The 22,500-nt window shown below is 50.4% G+C and overlaps 2 protein-coding genes across 6 annotated transcripts in view; both read right to left on the bottom strand.

Moving 5' to 3' along the window:
* Window positions 1–18,390, bottom strand: part of heatr1 (HEAT repeat containing 1) — a 27,511-nt gene extending 9,121 nt beyond the window's left edge. The window contains exons 1-27 of the mRNA XM_083904545.1: window positions 18,330–18,390; window positions 10,907–11,066; window positions 10,599–10,815; window positions 10,049–10,190; window positions 9,868–9,969; window positions 9,657–9,797; window positions 9,365–9,576; window positions 9,152–9,279; window positions 8,944–9,031; window positions 7,898–7,996; window positions 7,699–7,816; window positions 6,625–6,822; window positions 6,449–6,546; window positions 6,159–6,370; window positions 5,849–5,970; window positions 4,965–5,159; window positions 4,722–4,866; window positions 4,090–4,235; window positions 3,820–4,012; window positions 2,437–2,609; window positions 2,084–2,203; window positions 1,766–2,002; window positions 1,381–1,512; window positions 827–930; window positions 569–715; window positions 365–483; window positions 166–287 (exon numbers count right to left, since the gene is read on the bottom strand). Of these exons, the coding sequence (XP_083760671.1) occupies window positions 166–287; window positions 365–483; window positions 569–715; window positions 827–930; window positions 1,381–1,512; window positions 1,766–2,002; window positions 2,084–2,203; window positions 2,437–2,609; window positions 3,820–4,012; window positions 4,090–4,235; window positions 4,722–4,866; window positions 4,965–5,159; window positions 5,849–5,970; window positions 6,159–6,370; window positions 6,449–6,546; window positions 6,625–6,822; window positions 7,699–7,816; window positions 7,898–7,996; window positions 8,944–9,031; window positions 9,152–9,279; window positions 9,365–9,576; window positions 9,657–9,797; window positions 9,868–9,969; window positions 10,049–10,190; window positions 10,599–10,815; window positions 10,907–11,048 (3,852 nt within the window). The 5' untranslated portion in view covers window positions 11,049–11,066; window positions 18,330–18,390. The remainder of the gene's footprint in view (window positions 1–165; window positions 288–364; window positions 484–568; window positions 716–826; window positions 931–1,380; window positions 1,513–1,765; window positions 2,003–2,083; window positions 2,204–2,436; window positions 2,610–3,819; window positions 4,013–4,089; window positions 4,236–4,721; window positions 4,867–4,964; window positions 5,160–5,848; window positions 5,971–6,158; window positions 6,371–6,448; window positions 6,547–6,624; window positions 6,823–7,698; window positions 7,817–7,897; window positions 7,997–8,943; window positions 9,032–9,151; window positions 9,280–9,364; window positions 9,577–9,656; window positions 9,798–9,867; window positions 9,970–10,048; window positions 10,191–10,598; window positions 10,816–10,906; window positions 11,067–18,329) is intronic.
* Window positions 18,391–19,697: 1,307 nt separating this feature from the next.
* LOC310939732 (cGMP-dependent protein kinase 1-like) overlaps window positions 19,698–22,500 on the bottom strand; it is a 19,546-nt gene continuing 16,743 nt past the window's right edge. For 2 of the 5 annotated variants that reach the window (XR_014593052.1, XR_014593054.1), the window contains 2 exons: window positions 21,997–22,500; window positions 21,866–21,925 (listed from right to left, as the gene is read on the bottom strand). The exon at window positions 21,997–22,500 is cut by the window's right edge. Coding sequence is in view for 1 of the 5 variants with exons in the window: in XM_083904561.1 (XP_083760687.1) it covers window positions 20,770–20,868; window positions 21,008–21,074; window positions 21,179–21,241; window positions 21,314–21,436; window positions 21,547–21,710; window positions 21,784–21,925; window positions 21,997–22,086 (748 nt within the window). In the remaining 4 variants the exon portion in view is untranslated. Of the gene's footprint in view, window positions 20,869–21,007; window positions 21,075–21,178; window positions 21,242–21,313; window positions 21,437–21,546; window positions 21,711–21,783; window positions 21,926–21,996 lie in introns of those variants that run through there. The other 3 variants (XM_083904561.1, XR_014593053.1, XR_014593055.1) reach the window with 3 other exon arrangements.

Raw genomic sequence — 22,500 nt, 5'->3', positions numbered from 1 at the left:
ACTTTGGTGTGAGAGAGTGAGTGACTTTGGTGTGTGAGAGTGAGTGACTTTGGTGTGTGAGAGTGAGTGACTTTGGTGTGGCAGAGTGAGTGACTTTGGTGTGGCAGAGTGAGTGACTTTGGTGTGGCAGAGTGAGTGACTGGTGTGGCAGAGTGAGTGACTCACAGGGAAAATGGCGGCGGCGGTGGCGAGCAGCATCAGGGCGTGATGATGCGTCTGTGGCATGTCTGAGGTTCTGATACACTGGACCACCAGCTCCACACTGAACTTATCTTCCTCCAGAACATCTGCACAGAGCAGAGCAGCAGGTGTCAGTCATTAAGCTCCTCCCACAGGGGCGTGGGGGTGCGCTGGGTTGACGTACCTGGAGCAGGTGGTCCACCGTCAGGAGACAGTCTGTGGCAGATGTTGAGCAGACAGCTGAGCAGCAGCTGTTTGGTGTAGTCCATGTCAGACTGGTGGGCGGAGCTGGGCTCCAGACTCCTGAAGACACCAGAAGACCAAGGTGAGAGCAGATCACATGACCCACACAAGCCCCGCCCACACACACACACACACCTGAGCGTACCTGGAGAGCAGAGAGAACAGAACCGGAACCAGAGTCTCAGCCCTCTTCACCTTCTTCTTATGCTGCAGCAGCTCCAGGATCAGTGTGACTCTCTGCCACGGCACAGCGCCCCCCTCTGGACAAACCTCACCACCATCCTGAGCTTTCCTGACCAATGAAAAGAGTCCCAGGATCAGACTAAGACCTGGTTCAGAGTCCCAGGGTCAGACTAAGACCTGGTTCACAGTCCCAGGATCAGACTAAGACCTGGTCCAGTACCTCAGAGACATCTTGCTCCTCCTGGTCTGCTGCACAGTCTCCGTCCCTCTCGGTTTCTCTGGTGGACAAAGCTCATTGGCCAAGAGTTGACCATCAACAGAGATCTGAGGAGACAGGAAGAGACAACTGTGGACATGAAGGAGAGGACACAGGAGACAGGAGAGGACAGAGGAGACAGGAGAGGACACAGGAGAGGACACAGGAGACAGGAGAGGACACAGGAGACAGGAGAGGACACAGGAGAGGACACAGGAGACAGGAGAGGAGACAGGAGACAGGAGAGGACACAGGAGACAGGAGAGGAGACAGGAGACAGGAGAGGACACAGGAGAGGACACAGGAGACAGGAGAGGACACAGGAGACAGGAGAGGAGACAGGAGACAGGAGAGGACACAGGAGAGGACACAGGAGACAGGAGAGGACACAGGAGACAGGAGAGGAGACAGGAGACAGGAGAGGAGACAGGAGAGGACACAGGAGACAGGAGAGGACACAGGAGACAGGAGACAGGAGAGGAGACAGGAGAGGACACAGGAGACAGGAGAGGACTCACCCCTTTAAAGACACTGTTGATGGTGTTGGCCACCAGGGGGCTCTTACTCTCCAACAGCAGGTCAAACATCACCGCCAGCAGCTTCTGCTGAACCTTCACGTCTCCAAGAGCTGAGAAGAAGGACTTAGTGATCTGAGGAGAGGAGACGAGGAGAGGAGGAGATATTCAGGTTTAATCCAGGTTTATCTGTGTTATAATCCTGGTTTTCATCCAGGTTTATCTGTGTTTTAATCCAGGTTTTAATCCAGGTTTATCTGTGTTTTAATCTTGGATTATCTCAGGTCAGTGTGGACTTAACCCTTGTTTTAATCTTGGTTTATTACCTTTAATCTATTGCTGTTAAGCGGTTTAAACCTGGGATTAAGCGTTTGTGGGAGGGGCTAACCTGTTCCAGAGCGCTGATCTGACAGCTGGGGACGTCAGGGTGCAGCTGATTGGTCCTCAGAGCTCTGATGAACAGATCCAGACTGTTCTGGTCTTTGCTCAACAACGCGGCCGACGTGTGGTTGAACTTGGCGAGAACGAGCAGAGCGAGCTGAGCCTCAGAGCGCAGCAGAGGGGGCGTGTCCGGACCCTGGTCCAGGAGGCGGTCCAGAAGAGGAAGTAGACCTGAGAGGATGGACTGAGGGACACAGGGGGCGGAGTTAAACATCACCTCCGTTAGTTAGCGCTGTTAGCTGAGCGCGTGGCGTCGAACCCTCACCTCTCCGTTAACCAGGCTCAGCGCTCGCAGCAGCGCGGTGGAGCTGTAGGACGGACATCTGGACGTGTGGACGCTCTGCAGAAGCTGCTGGACACACCTCACCTGAGAGGACGCCAGGGCCTGAGGGGTCACACAGGGGTCAGAGGTCACACAGGGGTCACACAGGGGTCACACAGGGGTCACACAGGGGTCAGAGGTCACACAGGGGTCACACAGGGGTCACACAGGGGTCACACAGGGGTCACACAGGGGTCAGAGGTCGGTCAGAGGTCACACAGGGGTCACACAGGGGTCACACAGGGGTCAGAGGTCACTGATAATACTCCACGGTGGATCACTGGAGACGTTCTCACCGTGCTCAGATAGGTGGGGTCAGCGATGATTTCCTCTGATGTCATCAGCAGCTTCTCTGTGATTGGCTGATAAAGAGACGAGGCCACGTCCGAAAAACACTTCAGGGCGGCGAGAGCCGAGCGCCGGACGTCACGAACCGGAGACGAGAGACAAGACATCAGGGACGGGATTACTGAGAGACAGAGAGGGACATTTAATCTCTGGTTTAAACACAGGTTAATCTCTGGTTTAAACACAGGTTAATCTCTGGATTAAACACAGGTTAATCTCTGGATTAAACACAGGTTAATCCCTGGATTAAACACGGGTTCATCCCTGGATTAAACACGGGTTCATCCCTGGATTAAACACGGGTTCATCCCTGGATTAAACACGGGTTCATCCCTGGATTAAACACGGGTTCATCCCTGGATTAAACACAGGTTAATCTCTGGTTTAAACACAGGTTCATCCCCGGATTAAACACGGTTTAATCTCTGGATTAAACACGGGTTAATCTCTGGATCAAACACGGGTTAATCTCTGGATCAAACACGGGTTAATCTCTGGATCAAACACGGGTTAATCTCTGGATCAAACACGGGTTAATCTCTGGATTAAACACGGGTTCATCTCTGGTTTAAACACGGGTTCATCTCTGGATTAAACACGGGTTCATCTCTGGATTAAACACGGGTTCATCTCTGGATTAAACACGGGTTCATCTCTGGTTTAAACACGGGTTCATCTCTGGATTAAACACGGGTTCATCTCTGGTTTAAACACGGGTTCATCTCTGGATTAAACACGGGTTCATCTCTGGTTTAAACACGGGTTCATCTCTGGATTAAACACGGGTTCATCTCTGGATTAAACACGGGTTCATCTCTGGATTAAACACGGGTTCATCTCTGGATTAAACACGGGTTCATCTCTGGATTAAACACGGGTTCATCTCTGGATTAAACACGGGTTCATCTCTGGATTAAACACAGGTTCATCTCTGGATTAAACACAGATTAATCTCTGGATTAAACACAGGTTCATCTCTGGATTAAACACGGGTTAATCTCTGGATTAAACACAGGTTCATCTCTGGATTAAACACGGGTTAATCTCTGGATTAAACACAGGTTCATCTCTGGATTAAACACGGGTTAATCTCTGGATTAAACAGGTTAATCTCTAGATTAAACACGGGTTAATCTCTGGATTAAACACAGGTTCATCTCTGGATTAAACACAGGTTCATCTCTAGATTAAACACAGGTTCATCTCTGGATTAAACACAGGTTCATCTCTAGATTAAACACAGGTTCATCTCTGGATTAAACACGGGTTCATCTCTGGTTTAAACACAGGTTAATCTCTGGTTTAAACACAGATTAACAGTTGGTTCTGACCGGGTGAGTCTGCAGACGACAGCTCCTCCAGCGTGGCGAGCGTCTGGACGCTCAGAATAGCTCCGCCCATGCGCAGAGCTTGAGTCTGCAGGACAGCGTCCACCTTGAGGTCCAGCTGGTCGTCATGGTTACGGCCGTATCCCCACAGAAGACACAGGAACCTGAAGAGCATCCGCGGCTCGGGCAGGTGGACCTGAGAGAGACCAAGACCACGTCAACCACAACCACACAGGAACCAGACTCCTGTGACATCACAGTTCTTCATCTGACCTGTAGGAGGAGCTTCATCAGCGGCCTGAAGCTGCTCGCCGTCCGCCCGTCTGAGGCGGCGAGGACAACGCTGAAGACACGAGACACAAGTCCAACGTAACAACAGTTGTTTGTGTCCATCTTCTCAGGGTTCCACCATGACTCACCTGAGGGGGGGGGGGGGGGAGAGGCTGGTCATGTGACCTGTGTTACAGAGACACACACACAGAGAGACACACACACACACAGAGAGACACAGACACACACAGAGACACACACACACACACACACACAGAGAGACACAGACACACACACAGAGACACACAGAGAGACACACACACAGACACACACACAGAGAGACACACACAGACACAGACACACAGAGACACACACAGACACAGACACACAGAGACACACACAGAGAGAGACACAGACACACACACAGAGACACACACACACACACACACAGAGAGACACACACACAGACACACACAGAGAGACACACACACAGACACACACACACACACACACACACACACACAGAGAGACACACACAGACACACAGAGACACACACACACACAGAGAGACACACACACACACAGACACACACACACACACAGAGACACACACACACACACACACATTGCGTTACCTTGAAACAAAGTGTCATGACAGGTGAGCAGAGAGATAAAATGTCTCATCAGTGTAACCAGAGCGACGCTGAAATCTCTGCTGTTGACGAACAAAGTCAGAGCCTCGGGGAAAGAAGAGGGGACGGACACGGGACGCTCCACTTCCTGTCAACACAGGAAGTCAAAGAAAAAGATGAGACTAAAAAACAACAACAGACTTTTCTAAACAGAAGACGCCACCGTTTTCAAAATAAAAGTCTGACCTGAGTCTCTGCAGCGATGAGCTCCAGCAGGGGGCGCTCCAGCAGCGTGTAGAGCCTGTGTGCAGTGAGCAGGTGCTGCGTCGCACTCAGTTCACCCAGACTGAGCAGCAGAGTCTGGGTCAGAACCAGGAAGGACATCTGGTCCCTGAGGGCGGAGCCTCGCTGCTCCTCCACCAGCAGAGACAGTTTCTCCAGCTGTGACAGGACAATACAGATCCTGATCATCTACACCACATAATCCAGATTATACACACCACATAATCCAGATTATACACACCACATAATCCAGATTATACACACCACATAATCCAGATTATACACACCACATAATCCAGATTATATACAGCACATAATCCAGATTATATACAGCACATAATCCAGATTATACAAACCACATAATCCAGATTATATACAGCACATAATCCAGATTATATACAGCACATAATCCAGATTATATACAGCACATAATCCAGATTATATACAGCACATAATCCAGATTATACACACCACATAATCCAGATTATACAAACCACATAATCCAGATTATACACAGCACATAATCCAGATTATACACAGCACATAATCCAGATTATACACAGCACATAATCCAGATTATACACAGCACATAATCCATATTATACACAGCAAATAATCCAGATTATACACAGCACATAATCCAGATTATATACAGCACATAATCCAGATTATATACAGCACATAATCCAGATTATATACACCACATAATCCAGATTATATAATCCACATGATCCAAATTAAATAAACCACATCACAGAACCCTGACCATGTAAACCACATAATTATATAATCCACATGATCCAGATTATCTAAATCTCATCACATAATCCAGATTATCTGAAACTCACTGCGTCACGTTTAGAAAAGTGCTCCATGTTTTCCAGGTTGTTCTTCAGCGTGAAGACGAGACGTTCGTTAATCAAACCAACAAAGTCAGGATGAGAGGTTTTCTTCAGGGTCTGCTCCATCTCTGAGAGGACAAGTGAGGACAAGAGAGGACAAGAGAGGACAAGAGAGGACAAGAGAGGACAAGGGAGGACAGGAGAGGACAAGTGAGGACAAGTGAGGACATGAGAGGACAAGTGAGTGAGGACAGGAGAGGACAGGAGGGGACAGGTGAGGACAGGCTTTTATTTTGAAACTCAGCGTCCCCGTTACCTTGTGTCCAGTTGAGGGTGAGCGGGTGTCGGGCGAGGACAGGTGATTGGCCGACACAGACGGCGAGGATCATCTGAGCAGAGTCAGGACGAGCGTCAGTGATGACCAGGAAGGGGAGGAGCTTCCAGCCGAGCGTCTGCAGACGCTCAGCGCTGACTTTTCCCAGCTGAGAGTGAGACAGTAAACGCACCGTCTGCTTCATCACAGGAAGCCTGAAGAAAAACAACTGTGATTTACAGACGCTCCATGAACACATCATCTGTGTGTGTGTGTGTGTGTGTGTCACTGACCACTGCTCACACACAGACACGTCCACTCTGTGCATCAGAGACAGTAAACATGTCCCCCATGTCTCTGTGTCCTCAGCGTCCAAAACGTCAAACAACTCCTGAAACAGGAAAAGAAGAATCATGAGGGGGAGTGGTTTAAGACCACCGTTTCCATGGTTACCACAAACAACACTGACCTCCAGGACTGAGAGAGCAGCAGAGACAACCTCAGGGACATCGTCCCCCAGACCGTCTGAGACAGCGTCCTTCACAAAGGACATGTCCACACTCTGAGACCTGAAGACGTCCATCAAACTCTGCACGGCCGACACTCGCACAGAGGACAGACGGTGTTTGAGACTGAGGAAGAGGGACGTGTCCGTGTCCTCCAGGACCTATGAGACAGAGACATGAGACAATGAGACATGAGACGTGTCCTCCAGGACCTACGAGACAGAGACATGAGACAATGAGACATGAGACGTGTCCTCCAGGACCTATGAGACAGAGACATGAGACAATGAGACATGAGACGTGTCCTCCAGGACCTACGAGACAGAGACATGAGACAATGAGACATGAGACGTGTCCTCCAGGACCTACGAGACAGAGACATGAGACAATGAGACATGAGACGTGTCCTCCAGGACCTACGAGACAGAGACATGAGACAATGAGACATGAGACGTGTCCTCCAGGACCTATGAGACAGAGACATGAGACAATGAGACGTGTGCTCCAGGACCTATGAGACAGAGAAATTAGACGTGTCCTCCAGGACCTATGAGACAATGAGACATGTCCTCCAGGACCTATGAGAGAGACATGAGACGTGTCCTCCAGGACCTATGAGACAGAGACATGAGACATGTCCTCCAGGACCTATGAGACAGAGACATGAGACAACGAGACATGAGACGTGTCCTCCAGGACCTACGAGACATGTCCTCCAGGACCTACGAGACAGAGACATGAGACGTGTCCTCCAGAACCTACGAGACATGAGACAATGAGACATGTCCTCCAGGACCTACGAGACAGAGACATGAGACAATGAGACATGAGACGTGTCCTCCAGGACCTATGAGACAGAGAAATTAGACGTGTCCTCCAGGACCTATGAGACATGAGATAATGAGACATGTCCTCCAGGACCTATGAGAGAGACATGAGACATGTCCTCCAGGACCTATGAGACAGAGACATGAGACGTGTCCTCCAGGACCTATGAGACAGAGACGTACGGTGATAACACAAAGACAAAGGTTTACCTGGAACCTTCCGCTGCTCAGGGACAAAGACAGGAAGTGGTGGAAGAGAAGTTTGTGTTGAGGACGGCTGAGGTCGGTCACATGACCGGCGAGGACGGCGTCCATGGCGTCAGAATATCTGCAGGAGGACAAAGACGAGTCTTAACGGAGTCACAATCACAGTCTGAAAACCTGGTTCTAGAGAAAAACCTGGTTCTACCTGGACTCAAAGAGTCTGACGAGAGGCTGGAGACGCTGGTGGAGGACGGAGACGTCTTCAGGGGACATGTCCACACTCAGATACTTGTCCAACAGCAATCTACACAAGACAGAGAGACATCAGCGGTGACCTCTGACCTCTGAGAGTACAACACAACACTACAACATGACAACACAACAACAGCACTATAACATTCTGTCACCATGGCAACGCACGACAGAGAAGCTTTTATTTTGAAAATCAACATGGTACCATGTTTCTGATAGTTATGACAGCGTGGACTCTGATGTGGACTGATGTGTATTGATGTGGACTCTGATGTGGACTGATGTGTATTGATGTGGACTCTGATGTGGACTGATGTGCATTGATGTGGACTCTGATGTGGACTGATGTGTATTGATGTGGACTCTGATGTGGACTGATGTGCATTGATGTGGACTCTGATGTGGACTGATGTGTATTGATGTGGACTCTGATGTGGACTGATGTGTATTGATGTGGACTCTGATGTGGACTGATGTGTATTGATGTGGACTCTGATGTGGACTGATGTGCATTGATGTGGACTCTGATGTGGACTGATGTGCATTGATGTGGACTCTGATGTGGACTGATGTGTATTGATGTGGACTCTGATGTGGACTGATGTGTATTGATGTGGACTCTGATGTGGACTGATGTGCATTGATGTGGACTCTGATGTGGACTGATGTGCATTGATGTGGACTCTGATGTGGACTGATGTGTATTGATGTGGACTCTGATGTGGACTGATGTGCATTGATGTGGACTCTGATGTGGACTGATGTGCATTGATGTGGACTCTGATGTGGACTGATGTGTATTGATGTGGACTCTGATGTGGACTGATGTGGACTGATGTGGACTGATGTGGACTGATGTGGACCGATGTGGACTGATGTGGACTGATGTGGACTGATGTGTATTGATGTGGACTCTGATGTGGACTGATGTGGACTGATGTGGACTGATGTGGACTGATGTGTATTGATGTGGACCGATGTGGACAGATGTGGACTTACCGTGCCACAGTTTGGTCCAGACCTTTGGTCAGAGGAACCGTCTTCAGGACAGAGTCCAGTAAAGACAGATCGTCCGTCTCCGTCTCACCTGTGAGCAGAGACACAGCAGTTAAGCCCCGCCCCCTGAACTGTGAGCAGAGACACAGCAGTTAAGCCCCGCCCCCTGAGCTGTGAGCAGAGACACAGCAGTTAAGCCCCGCCCCCTGACCTGTGGTGAACAGCTGCTGTATCAGGTGTGGCAGCAGGTGGCGCAGCAGAGCAGAGACGTCGTGGGCGACGGCCATGACCTGCAGCGTAGAAACCAGCGCTGGCATCGAACACAGGAGGCTGAGAGCTCTGAGGACACGAGGAGACGAGGACATGAGGACATGAGGACAGGTGAGACACTTGGAGGACAAATATGTGAGGAAGCTCCGCCCACCTGTGTCCGGCCACGCCCTCTTTCTGGTGCTGCAGCAGCACGATGAAGGAGCCCAGACCTTCTTGAGCCAGGACGGGCTCTTTGAGCAGAGACCTGCTGATGTGGACGGACAGACTGTCCACCAGAGACGTGTCCATCACCACCTTCACTGACAGCTGACACAGCAGCATGTAGGAGGCGGCTTTGTAGTCGCTGAGAGAAGACTTCAGACCCTGAGGAGGAGGAGGAGGAGGAGGAGGAGTTATAGTCCTAACCTCCACAGTGAAACAGTGACAGAGTGAACGTTCCTCACCCTCTGGACGAAGGGCAGGAGTTTGGAGATGATGACGTCAGACACCGAGTCCACGGCGTCCAGAGCAGAGACCATGGTGGACGCGTAGAAGGAGAAGATGACTCTGAGCTGAGGACAACTCCCCCAGTGTCCAGAGTACGCCTGCAGGAGCAGGAGGAGGAGTCAGGGGAGGGGGAGGGGTCAGAGGAGGCGGGGCTTGTTTGAGTCTTACCTGAACGCTCCGGGTCACCATGGTGCAGATGAAGTCCATGAAGCTCAGGTCAGTGAAGCAGTGAGTGATCAGAGCTGCTCTGGACAACGGCACGCCAGGTTTCTACAAACACAACAACAACAACAACGCTGTGAGCACAGCAGAGGTCAGGGGTCAAAGGTCAGGAGGTCAAAGGTCAGACCTGCAGGCAGTGCAGCCAGTTCCAGCGGTGGGTGGAGTCTGAGACCTTCAGCAGCTGCAGAACTCTGACAAACACTTTGGTGTCGTGGTACGGAAGAACGCAGGCGAGGAGGCTGTCAACGTTATACAGGTGTACGTGGAAACTACAGCGTAAACAACAACAACAACAAGAACAGATGAGGAGGCTGTCCACGTTATACAGGTGTACGTGGAAACTACAGTGTAAACAACAACATAAACAACAACAACAACATTAACAACAACAAGAACAGATGAGGAGGCTGTCCACGTTATACAGGTGTACGTGGAAACTACAGTGTAAACAACAACATAAACAACAACAACAACATTAACAACAACAAGAACAGATGAGGAGGCTGTCCACGTTATACAGGTGTACATGGAAACTACAGTGTAAACAACAACATGAACAACAACAACAACATTAACAACAACAAGAACAGATGAGGAGGCTGTCCACGTTATACAGGTGTACGTGGAAACTACACCATCAACAACAACAAACTAGGACGTAAACAAACACCACGTACCGGTGGATGAGCCACTCCAAACACTTGTGCGCTGGTTTGAGGAGGAAGTACGGCGAGAGGCGTGTGAGGAAGAGCGAGATGCCGGCGTCCAGTTTGGCGTTGACGTCTTTGGACTGAACGCTTCGCTCCAGCGTTAGCGCGGCGCGGCTGAACAACGTGTCCTGGAACTCCAGGAACGACGGTTCGATTCCCAGCAGCTCCTCCAGCCCGGTGCAGCCTGGAGGCGGAGACCACATCAGAGGGGGCGTGGTTAAAAACATGACTGTTAAAGGGAAGCGGAGGACAGGAAATGAGGGGGTGGGGCTTACCCAGGGCGTAGAAGGTGCTTCTGTCGATGGTGGCGGCATCTTTGGGGTCAAAGAGCAGCGAGGCGACCTCACTGCGGGTCAAAAGGTCAGGGTCACTCTGAGGCAGCGCCAGGCGCTTCAGCTGATGAGCCAATGACGTCATGGCCACGCCTTCTTTTATCTGACACACAAGAATATTGTTAGAAAATTAGAAAATGATCATATATGAATATAGTCACAACTCTGGTTTTTCAAAATAAAAGAACGAGACAGAGGAGGAGACAGTAGGAGACAGAGAAGGAGACAGAAAAGGAGACAGAAAAGGAGACAGAGGAGGAGACAGAAGAGGAGACAGAGGAGGAGACAGAGAAGGAGACAGAGGAGGAGACAGAAGAGGAGACAGAGGAGGAGACAGAGGAGGAGACAGAGGAGGAGATACAGGAGGAGACAGAGAAGGAGACAGAAGAGGAGACAGAGGAGTTGACAGAGAAGGAGACAGAGGAGGAGACGGAGGAGACAGAGAAGTTGACAGAGGAGGAGACAGAGGAGGAGACAGAAGAGGAGACAGAGGAGGAGACAGAGAAGGAGACAGAGAAGGAGACAGAGGAGGAGACAGAAGAGGAGACAGAGGAGGAGACAGAGGAGGAGACAGAGGAGGAGACAGAGGAGGAGATACAGGAGGAGACAGAGAAGGAGACAGAAGAGGAGACAGAGGAGGAGACAGAGAAGGAGACAGAGAAGGAGACAGAAGAGGAGACAGAGGAGGAGACAGAGGAGGAGACAGAGGAGGAGATACAGGAGGAGATACAGGAGGAGACAGAGAAGGAGACAGAAGAGGAGACAGAGGAGTTGACAGAGGAGGAGACAGAGGAGGAGACAGAGAAGTTGACAGAGGAGGAGACGGAGGAGGAGACAGAAGAGGAGACAGAGAAGGAGACAGAGAAGGAGACAGAGGAGGAGACAGAGGAGGAGACAGAAGAGGAGACAGAGGAGGAGACAGAGGAGGAGATACAGGAGGAGACAGAGAAGGAGACAGAAGAGGAGACAGAGGAGTTGACAGAGGAGGAGACAGAGAAGTTGACAGAGGAGGAGACGGAGGAGACAGAGGAGACAGAGAAGTTGACAGAGGAGGAGACAGAGGAGGAGACAGAGGAGGAGACAGAAGAGGAGACAGAGGAGGAGACAGAGAAGGAGACAGAAGAGGAGACAGAGGAGTTGACAGAGGAGGAGACGGAGGAGGAGACAGAGAAGTTGACAGAGGAGGAGACGGAGGAGGAGACAGAAGAGGAGACAGAGGAGGAGACAGAGAAGGAGACAGAGAAGGAGACAGAGGAGGAGACAGAGGAGGAGACAGAAGAGGAGACAGAGGAGGAGACAGAGGAGGAGATACAGGAGGAGACAGAGAAGGAGACAGAAGAGGAGACAGAGGAGTTGACAGAGGAGGAGACAGAGAAGTTGACAGAGGAGGAGACGGAGGAGACAGAGGAGACAGAGAAGTTGACAGAGGAGGAGACAGAGGAGGAGACAGAGGAGGAGACAGAAGAGGAGACAGAGGAGGAGACAGAGAAGGAGACAGAGAAGGAGACAGAGGAGGAGACAGAGGAGGAGATACAGGAGGAGACAGAGAAGGAGACAGAAGAGGAGACAGAGGAGGAGATACAGGAGGAGACAGAGAAGGAGACAGAAGAGGAGACAGAGGAGGAGACAGAGAAGGAGACAGAGAAGGAGACAGAAGAGGAGACAGAGGAGGAGACAGAGGAGGAGACAGAGGAGGAGACAGAAGAGGAGACAGAGGAGGAGACAGAGGAGGAGACAGAGGAGGAGATACAGGAGGAGACAGAAGAGGAGACAGAGAAGGAGACAGAAGAGGAGACAGAGGAGTTGACAGAGGAGGAGACGGAAGAGACAGAGGAGGAGACAGAGAAGTTGACAGAGGAGGAGACGGAGGAGACAGAGGAGACAGAGAAGTTGACAGAGGAGGAGACAGAGGAGGAGACAGAGGAGGAGACAGAAGAGGAGACAGAGGAGGAGACAGAGAAGGAGACAGAGAAGGAGACAGAGGAGGAGACAGAGGAGGAGATACAGGAGGAGACAGAGAAGGAGACAGAAGAGGAGACAGAGGAGGAGATACAGGAGGAGACAGAGAAGGAGACAGAAGAGGAGACAGAGGAGGAGACAGAGAAGGAGACAGAGAAGGAGACAGAAGAGGAGACAGAGGAGGAGACAGAGGAGGAGACAGAGGAGGAGACAGAGGAGGAGACAGAAGAGGAGACAGAGGAGGAGACAGAGGAGGAGACAGAGGAGGAGATACAGGAGGAGACAGAAGAGGAGACAGAGAAGGAGACAGAAGAGGAGACAGAGGAGGAGACAGAGGAGGAGACGGAAGAGACAGAGGAGGAGACAGAGAAGTTGACAGAGGAGGAGACAGAAGAGGAGACAGAAGAGGAGACAGAGGAGGAGACAGAGGAGGAGACAGAGAAGGAGACAGAGGAGGAGACAGAGGAGGAGACAGAGGAGGAGACAGAGGAGGAGACAGAGGAGGAGACAGAGGAGGAGACAGAAGAGGAGACAGAGGAGGAGACAGAGGAGGAGACAGAGAAGGAGACAGAGAAGGAGACAGAGGAGGAGACAGAAGAGGAGACAGAGAAGGAGACAGAGGAGGAGACAGAAGAGGAGACAGAGGAGGAGACAGAGGAGGAGACAGAGAAGGAGACAGAGAAGGAGACAGAGGAGGAGACAGAAGAGGAGACAGAGAAGGAGACAGAGGAGGAGACAGAAGAGGAGACAGAGGAGGAGACAGAGGAGGAGACAGAGAAGGAGACAGAGGAGGAGACAGAAGAGGAGACAGAGGAGGAGACAGAGGAGGAGATACAGGAGGAGACAGAGAAGGAGACAGAAGAGGAGACAGAGGAGTTGACAGAGGAGGAGACAGAGGAGGAGACAGAGAAGTTGACAGAGGAGGAGACGGAGGAGACAGAGGAGGAGACAGAGAAGTTGACAGAGGAGGAGACAGAGGAGGAGACAGAGGAGGAGACAGAAGAGGAGACAGAGAAGGAGACAGAGGAGGAGACAGAGAAGGAGACAGAGGAGGAGACAGAGAAGGAGACAGAGAAGGAGACAGAAGAGGAGACAGAGGAGGAGACAGAGGAGGAGATACAGGAGGAGACAGAGAAGGAGACAGAAGAGGAGACAGAAGAGTTGACAGAGGAGGAGACAGAGAAGTTGACAGAGGAGGAGACGGAGGAGACAGAGGAGGAGACAGAGAAGTTGACAGAGGAGGAGACAGAGGAGGAGACAGAAGAGGAGACAGAGGAGGAGACAGAGGAGGAGACAGAGGAGGAGACAGAGAAGTTGACAGAGGAGGAGACAGAGAAGGAGACAGAGAAGGAGACAGAGGAGGAGACAGAGGAGGAGACAGAGGAGGAGACAGAGGAGGAGACAGAGAAGTTGACAGAGGAGGAGACGGAGGAGACAGAGGAGACAGAGAAGTTGACAGAGGAGGAGACAGAAGAGGAGACAGAGGAGGAGACAGAGAAGGAGACAGAGAAGGAGACAGAGGAGGAGACAGAAGAGGAGACAGAGGAGGAGACAGAGGAGGAGACAGAGGAGGAGACAGAGGAGGAGACAGAGGAGGAGATACAGGAGGAGACAGAGAAGGAGACAGAAGAGGAGACAGAGGAGGAGACAGAGAAGGAGACAGAGAAGGAGACAGAGGAGGAGACAGAGGAGGAGACAGAGGAGGAGACAGAAGAGGAGACAGAGGAGGAGACAGAGAAGGAGACAGAGAAGGAGACAGAGAAGGAGACAGAAGAGGAGACAGAGGAGGAGATACAGGAGGAGACAGAGAAGGAGACAGAAGAGGAGACAGAGAAGTTGACAGAGGAGGAGACGGAGGAGACAGAGGAGGAGACAGAGGAGGAGACAGAGAAGTTGACAGAGGAGGAGACGGAGGAGACAGAGGAGGAGACAGAGAAGTTGACAGAGGAGGAGACAGAGGAGGAGACACAGGAGGAGACAGAGAAGGAGACACAGGAGGAGACAGAGAAGGAGACAGAGAAGGAGACAGAGGAGGAGACAGAGGAGGAGACAGAAGAGGAGACAGAGGAGGAGACAGAGAAGGAGACAGAGAAGGAGACAGAGGAGGAGACAGAAGAGGAGACAGAGGAGGAGACAGAGGAGGAGACAGAGGAGGAGACAGAGGAGGAGACAGAGGAGGAGATACAGGAGGAGACAGAGAAGGAGACAGAAGAGGAGACAGAGGAGGAGACAGAGAAGGAGACAGAGAAGGAGACAGAGGAGGAGACAGAGGAGGAGACAGAGGAGGAGACAGAAGAGGAGACAGAGGAGGAGACAGAGAAGGAGACAGAGAAGGAGACAGAGAAGGAGACAGAAGAGGAGACAGAGGAGGAGATACAGGAGGAGACAGAGAAGGAGACAGAAGAGGAGACAGAGAAGTTGACAGAGGAGGAGACGGAGGAGACAGAGGAGGAGACAGAGGAGGAGACAGAGAAGTTGACAGAGGAGGAGACGGAGGAGACAGAGGAGGAGACAGAGAAGTTGACAGAGGAGGAGACAGAGGAGGAGACACAGGAGGAGACAGAGAAGGAGACACAGGAGGAGACAGAGAAGGAGACAGAGAAGGAGACAGAGGAGGAGACAGAGGAGGAGACAGAAGAGGAGACAGAGAAGGAGACAGAGAAGGAGACAGAGGAGGAGACAGAAGAGGAGACAGAGGAGGAGACAGAAGAGGAGACAGAGAAGTTGACAGAGGAGGAGACAGAGAAGGAGACAGAAGAGGAGACAGAGGAGGAGACAGAGGAGGAGACAGAGAAGGAGACAGAGAAGGAGACAGAAGAGGAGACAGAGGAGGAGACAGAGGAGGAGACAGAGGAGGAGACAGAGAAGTTGACAGAGGAGGAGACAGAGGAGGAGACAGAGGAGGAGACAGAGGAGGAGACAGAGGAGTTGACAGAGGAGGAGACAGAGGAGGAGACAGAGGAGGAGACAGAGAAGGAGACAGAGAAGTTGACAGAGGAGGAGACAGAGGAGGAGACACAGGAGGAGACACAGGAGGAGACACAGGAGGAGACAGAGAAGGAGACAGAGGAGGAGACAGAGGAGGAGACAGAGAAGGAGACAGAAGAGGAGACAGAGGAGGAGACAGAGAAGTTGACAGAGGAGGAGACAGAGGAGGCAGAGGAGGAGACAGAGGAGGAGACAGAGGAGGAGACAGAAGAGGAGACAGAGAAGTTGACAGAGGAGGAGACAGAGGAGGAGACAGAGGAGGAGACAGAGGAGGAGACAGAGGAGGAGACAGAGAAGGAGACAGAGAAGGAGACAGAAGAGGAGACAGAGGAGGAGACAGAGGAGGAGACAGAGGAGGAGATACAGGAGGAGACAGAGAAGGAGACAGAAGAGGAGACAGAGGAGGAGACGGAGGAGACAGAGGAGGAGACAGAGAAGTTGACAGAGGAGGAGACAGAGGAGGAGACAGAGAAGGAGACAGAGAAGGAGACAGAAGAGGAGACAGAGGAGGAGACAGAGGAGGAGACAGAGGAGGAGATACAGGAGGAGACAGAGAAGGAGACAGAAGAGGAGACAGAGGAGGAGACAGAGGAGGAGACAGAGGAGGAGACAGAGAAGGAGACAGAGGAGGAGACGGAGGAGACAGAGGAGGAGACAGAGAAGTTGACAGAGGAGGAGACAGAGAAGGAGACAGAGAAGGAGACAGAAGAGGAGACAGAGGAGGAGACAGAGGAGGAGACAGAGGAGGAGATACAGGAGGAGACAGAGAAGGAGACAGAAGAGGAGACAGAGGAGGAGACAGAGGAGGAGACAGAGGAGGAGACAGAGAAGGAGACAGAGAAGGAGACAGAGGAGGAGATACAGGAGGAGACAGAGAAGGAGACAGAAGAGGAGACAGAGGAGGAGACAGAGGAGGAGACAGAGAAGTTGACAGAGGAGGAGACGGAGGAGACAGAGGAGGAGACAGAGGAGGAGATACAGGAGGAGACAGAGAAGGAGACAGAAGAGGAGACAGAGGAGGAGACAGAGGAGGAGACAGAGGAGGAGACAGAGAAGGAGACAGAGGAGGAGACAGAGGAGGAGATACAGGAGGAGACAGAGAAGGAGACAGAAGAGGAGACGGAGGAGACAGAGAAGTTGACAGAGGAGGAGACAGAGGAGGAGACAGAAGAGGAGACAGAGGAGGAGACAGAGAAGTTGACAGAGGAGGAGACGGAGGAGACAGAGAAGTTGACAGAGGAGGAGACAGAGGAGGAGACAGAAGAGGAGACAGAGGAGGAGACAGAGAAGGAGACAGAAGAGGAGACAGAGGAGGAGACAGAGGAGGAGATACAGGAGGAGACAGAGAAGGAGACAGAAGAGGAGACAGAGGAGTTGACAGAGGAGGAGACAGAGGAGGAGACAGAGAAGTTGACAGAGGAGGAGACGGAGGAGACAGAGGAGGAGACAGAGAAGTTGACAGAGGAGGAGACAGAGGAGGAGACAGAGAAGGAGACACAGGAGGAGACAGAGAAGGAGACAGAGAAGGAGACAGAGAAGGAGACAGAGGAGGAGACAGAGAAGGAGACAGAGAAGGAGACAGAGAAGGAGACAGAGGAGGAGACAGAGAAGGAGACACAGGAGGAGACAGAGAAGGAGACAGAGAAGGAGACAGAGAAGGAGACAGAGGAGGAGACAGAGAAGGAGACAGAGGAGGAGACAGAGAAGGAGACGGAAAAGGAGACAGAGAAGGAGACAGAGAAGGAGACAGAGGAGGAGACAGAGAAGGAGACGGAAAAGGAGACAGAGGAGGAGACAGAGGAGGAGACAGAGAAGGAGACGGAAAAGGAGACAGAGGAGGAGACAGAGGAGGAGACAGAGAAGGAGACGGAAAAGGAGACAGAGGAGGAGACAGAGAAGGAGACAGAGAAGGAGACAGAGGAGGGAAAATAGGAGAAAACAAGGAAAAGACGACGAAGACGGAGGTGTAAATTAGACACTACTGGTAAAGCATGACGTTATAAAACGACCCTTAAGTGACTCAACACTAACATTAATTCGTGCCGAATTAATGAGTGAAGCGTTTTGGTTAAAGTTAATTATTAAAACCACGCGCGATCTCTTTCTGACGCACGAGGAAACTTTAAACACGCAGTTCTGTCAGTGGAGTTTAGTGCGTACGTAAGTCACTGTGAATATAACGGTAACCCTACACACAAGTTAACCTCGGTTAGTTTAAATTAACCTCCCTTAACTAGTTGTTAAACATGTGTTAAACATGTTAGCTGTTGTTAGCTAACGCATGACACATAAAACCTGGACAACGTGGAGAAAAACGTCTGTCAAACAAAGACTTTTAAAGTTTTAATCCCGTCACAAAAGTGTGAAAACACAGAGAGAAGAAGGAAAAAAAGAAGAATAAACAAAAATAAACACGGACCTTTTCTCTGAAACTGAACAAACACGTTGTTAGTGGAAGAAATGACCTCGAGTCTGATTCTGCTTCCGGTTCAGACGACTCTGTCACTTCCGGCGGCGCTGAGAGGATTCACTGCAGCTCACTTCCGCCTTCGTCTGTGGTTTGAACAACAAATGTAATGTTATTCTTTTCACACCGTTTTGAGTCGATTTGTAAACAAATGACGTCATTTAATTTCTGTGAATAACTTACGTACGTTTCTACGTAAATATTTACACTCGTCATGACACATTTTCACTCTTCTTCTTTCATGGTGTCACTTGTGGTGAACAGTGCCACCTGCTGGTTGATAGATAGATAGATAGATGAAAATGACAACAGCATAGTTTTTGACGTGATTTTTTATTGAAACAGATCAAAGTTTTGTAACAGTCACATCATAAAGCTTCATTGAGTTCATATAAATAAACACAACAATCATCATCATCATCATCATCATGAAACAACATATAAAAATATCAAACAAATGTGTTTGTGGAGAATTTCCTCAGACGTCTTCACTGACGACAAACACCGATCACGCTGTTTATTTTGAACGTCGTGATTTTGTTCAGTCAATGCTAATTCATGCTAACAACGTTGTGCTACGTCACGTAAACGTCCCAAAAAACAAAGACACTGATTGGGCTCATTAGTGTGCCCTCTGGTGGTGGCGGCACAAACTGTTTCATGCAGAGTTTAAAGTGACGCATTTAGAAAAAGACGACTTTTACAGAAGGCCACGAAATACTGCGTCAACACAAAGTGACGGAAGAATCAATTTAAAGATAACAAACAGCTGAGTCCACACGTTTATCTCTGACAGCGGCCACAAGGTGGCGCTGATGATGAAATCAAGTCTAAAAACAGCAACTACACTTTAAAAAGACATGAAAACAAAGAAGAAGAAGTTGAACCATGTTCTCATGCTGCCATCGACACAAAGAAGAATGATCGTGAAGTTTAAAAGTAGAAATGTTCACAAAGTTCACAGCACTTCCCCCGTCCTCCACCAGGGGGAGGCCAACGCTCCTCCAAACACCCAAACATTTTCAAATATCCCACAACAGAAAGGAGAAGTGAAGGCATCACGGTGACCTGAAGCTCTGACCTCGTCTGCACTCCTGACGTCAGACACCAGGTGGCAGCACAACAGTCTCCCTCACAGGGGTCAAAGTTCAAGAGTGGTTGTTCTGTAGTGTGATGTCATTGGCAGGGATCTGGGGGCGGAGCTAAAGCTGGAGTCAGTTTGACCTGTAAATGACCTCAACCTGCTCAGAAACTGGTCTTTGGGATTCTGGTCTCCTTTGAGACTCTGGTCTCCTTTGAGACTCTGGTCTCCTTTGAGACTCTGGTCTCCTTTGGGACTCTGGACTCTGGTCTCCTTTGAGACTCTGGTCTCCTTTGAGACTCTGGTCTCCTTTGGGACTCTGGACTCTGGTCTCCTTTGAGACTCTGGTCTCCTTTGGGATTCTGGTCTCCTTTGGGACTCTGGTCTCCTTTGGGACTCTGGACTCCTTTGGGACTCTGGACTCTGGTCTCCTTTGAGACTCTGGTCTCCTTTGGGATTCTGGTCTCCTTTGGGACTCTGGTCTCCTTTGGGACTCTGGACTCCTTTGGGACTCTGGACTCCTTTGGGACTCTGGACTCTGGTCTCCTTTGAGACTCTGGTCTCCTTTGAGACTCTGGTCTCCTTTGGGATTCTGGTCTCCTTTGGGACTCTGGACTCTGGTCTCCTTTGGGACCCTGGTCTCCTTTGGGATTCTGGTCTCCTTTGGGACTCTGGTCTCCTTTGGGACTCTGGTCTCATGGTCTCCTTTGGGATTCTGGTCTCCTTTGGGACTCTGGTCTCCTTATGAGACTCTGGGGTTCTGAGGGTCTGGAACTTTACACATGTGGTCTAGACCAGTCCTGCTCCTGAAACACTGAGACTTCTGCCCAGCAATCTTCATCCAGCAGCTTCTTTCACAAACGTCATCAAACCTTTCTTTAGGAAACCAAGAGGCTGAGGATGGAAGAACTGAGACTGAGAGCCAGGAACCAGAGACTGGAAGGAACTGGAACTGGAACTGGAACTGGAGTGTTGCTCCGGCACATTTAATTGGCAGGACTTACCAAGACTGACAGAATTATCAGGATGATGCTGGTCTTAAATACTTCAGAAGATTCATGGACTCCAGATATTTGTGTGACTCATTTCCTGCTCTGAGGAACCAGGTGTTGAACCAGGTGTTGAACCAGGTGTTGAACCAGGTGTTGAACCAGGTGTTGAACCAGAACCATGAACGAGTTCAGTTTGACGGACAAGGCTTAGAGTTGGTGTTAGGCTCCTCCTCCTCTCCCAGGGAGGAGTTAAAGGCTCCACAGAGTCTTCTTCATCGATGCAGGCTTCGTGATTGGGTGTGAGCTGGTGGGCGGAGCTTTAAAAGTCATAGTCCCAGCCGGTGTTGTCGTCTGGAGGCGGTTCATCGGTGTCTTCTGGAAAACTGTCAAAGTGACTGGTGTCAGTGGGAGAGGACACCTGGACACAAGGACACGAGGACACAAGGACACAAGGACACAAGGACAAGGATTGAGGACAATTTATCGATCGAGTGATGAAGAAACATTTATGATCAAAGTGTTGATGCTTAGCCAGCTAGCATTAGCTTTCAACTCACATCAGGAGTGATGGGCGGAGTCAGAGTTCCTTTCCTTAGACCCTCCCAGTTAAAGCCTTCAAACCACCTGAGAACACACACACACACACACACACACACAGAACAGTTGTAAACACACCATCACAATGAGGACACCAGGACGAGGACACCAGGACGAGGACAGTGTCTTACTTGTGTTTCTGGATGTCTTTGACTCCGTTCTTCAGGTTCCCGAGTCTCTCTGAAGGATTATCTCTGTGGACACAAACACACACTTCAGTCTGGACGTCAACAACAAACAACACAACAACAGAGAGCGCCCCCTACCTGCACAGCTTCTTGATCAGGTTGCCGGCGTTCTTGGTCATTTTCTTAGGGAACTCGATCATGTCGATGCCTCTCAGGATGATGTTGTAGGTTTTCATTGGATCTGGACCTGAGAACGGTGGACTGGACACACACACACACACACACACACACACACACACACACACACACACACACACACACTGTTGGACCTGAACTATGTGTTACTGCCCTCTGCTGGTGGTGGTGCTCACCTGCCGGTCAGCAGCTCAAACATCAGGATTCCCAGAGACCAATAATCTGCAGAGACGTCGTGACCTTTGTTCAGGATGATCTCAGGAGCCACGTACTCTGGAGTCCCACAGAAGGTCCACGTCTTCTTACAGCAGCCGATCTTCTTAGCGAAGCCAAAGTCCACCTGAGAGGACGCACGTCTGACATCTGCTAATCTGCTAATCTGTGTGTGTGTGTGTGTGTGTGTGTGTGTGTACCAGTTTAGCGTATCCTCGCCGGTCCAGGATCAGGTTCTCAGGCTTCAGGTCTCTGTAGATGATGCCTTTAGCGTGAAGGTAAGCGAACGCTTCGAGAACACACGCCGTGTAGAACCTGGTGGTGGAATCTTCAAAGGAACCTCTGAAAGACGTTAGAAAAGTGTCGAGTCGTGTTCTTCAAACAACGTGAAACCATGACTCAGCTGTTTGTACCTGTCTCTGAGGATGGTCCACACCTCTCCTCCAAGACACGCCTCCATCAACATGTACAGGTATTTACTGTCTTTGAACGTCCGATACAACCTGAACACAACCCAAACACAACGTTAACACAACCTGAACACAACCCAAACACAACCTGAACACAACCCGAACACAACCCAAACACAACCCAAACACAACGTTAACACAACCTGAACACAACCTGAACACAACCTGAACACAACGTTAACACAACCTGAACACAACCTGAACACAACCTGAACACAACCTGAACACAACGTTAACACAACCTGAACACAACCTGAACACAAACTGAACACAACCCAAACACAACGTTAACACAACCTGAACACAACGTTAACACAACGTTAACACAACGTTAACACAACCTGAACACAACCTGAACACAACCTGAACACAACCTGAACACAACGTTAACACAACCTGAACACAACCTGAACACAAACTGAACACAACCCAAACACAACGTTAACA

Source organism: Microchirus variegatus (genome assembly GCF_963457635.1).
Source record: "Microchirus variegatus genome assembly, chromosome: 18".
NCBI lineage: Eukaryota > Metazoa > Chordata > Actinopteri > Pleuronectiformes > Soleidae > Microchirus > Microchirus variegatus.
Note: the sequence above shows the minus strand (reverse complement) of the source record. Positions and strands in the feature narration are given on the sequence as shown.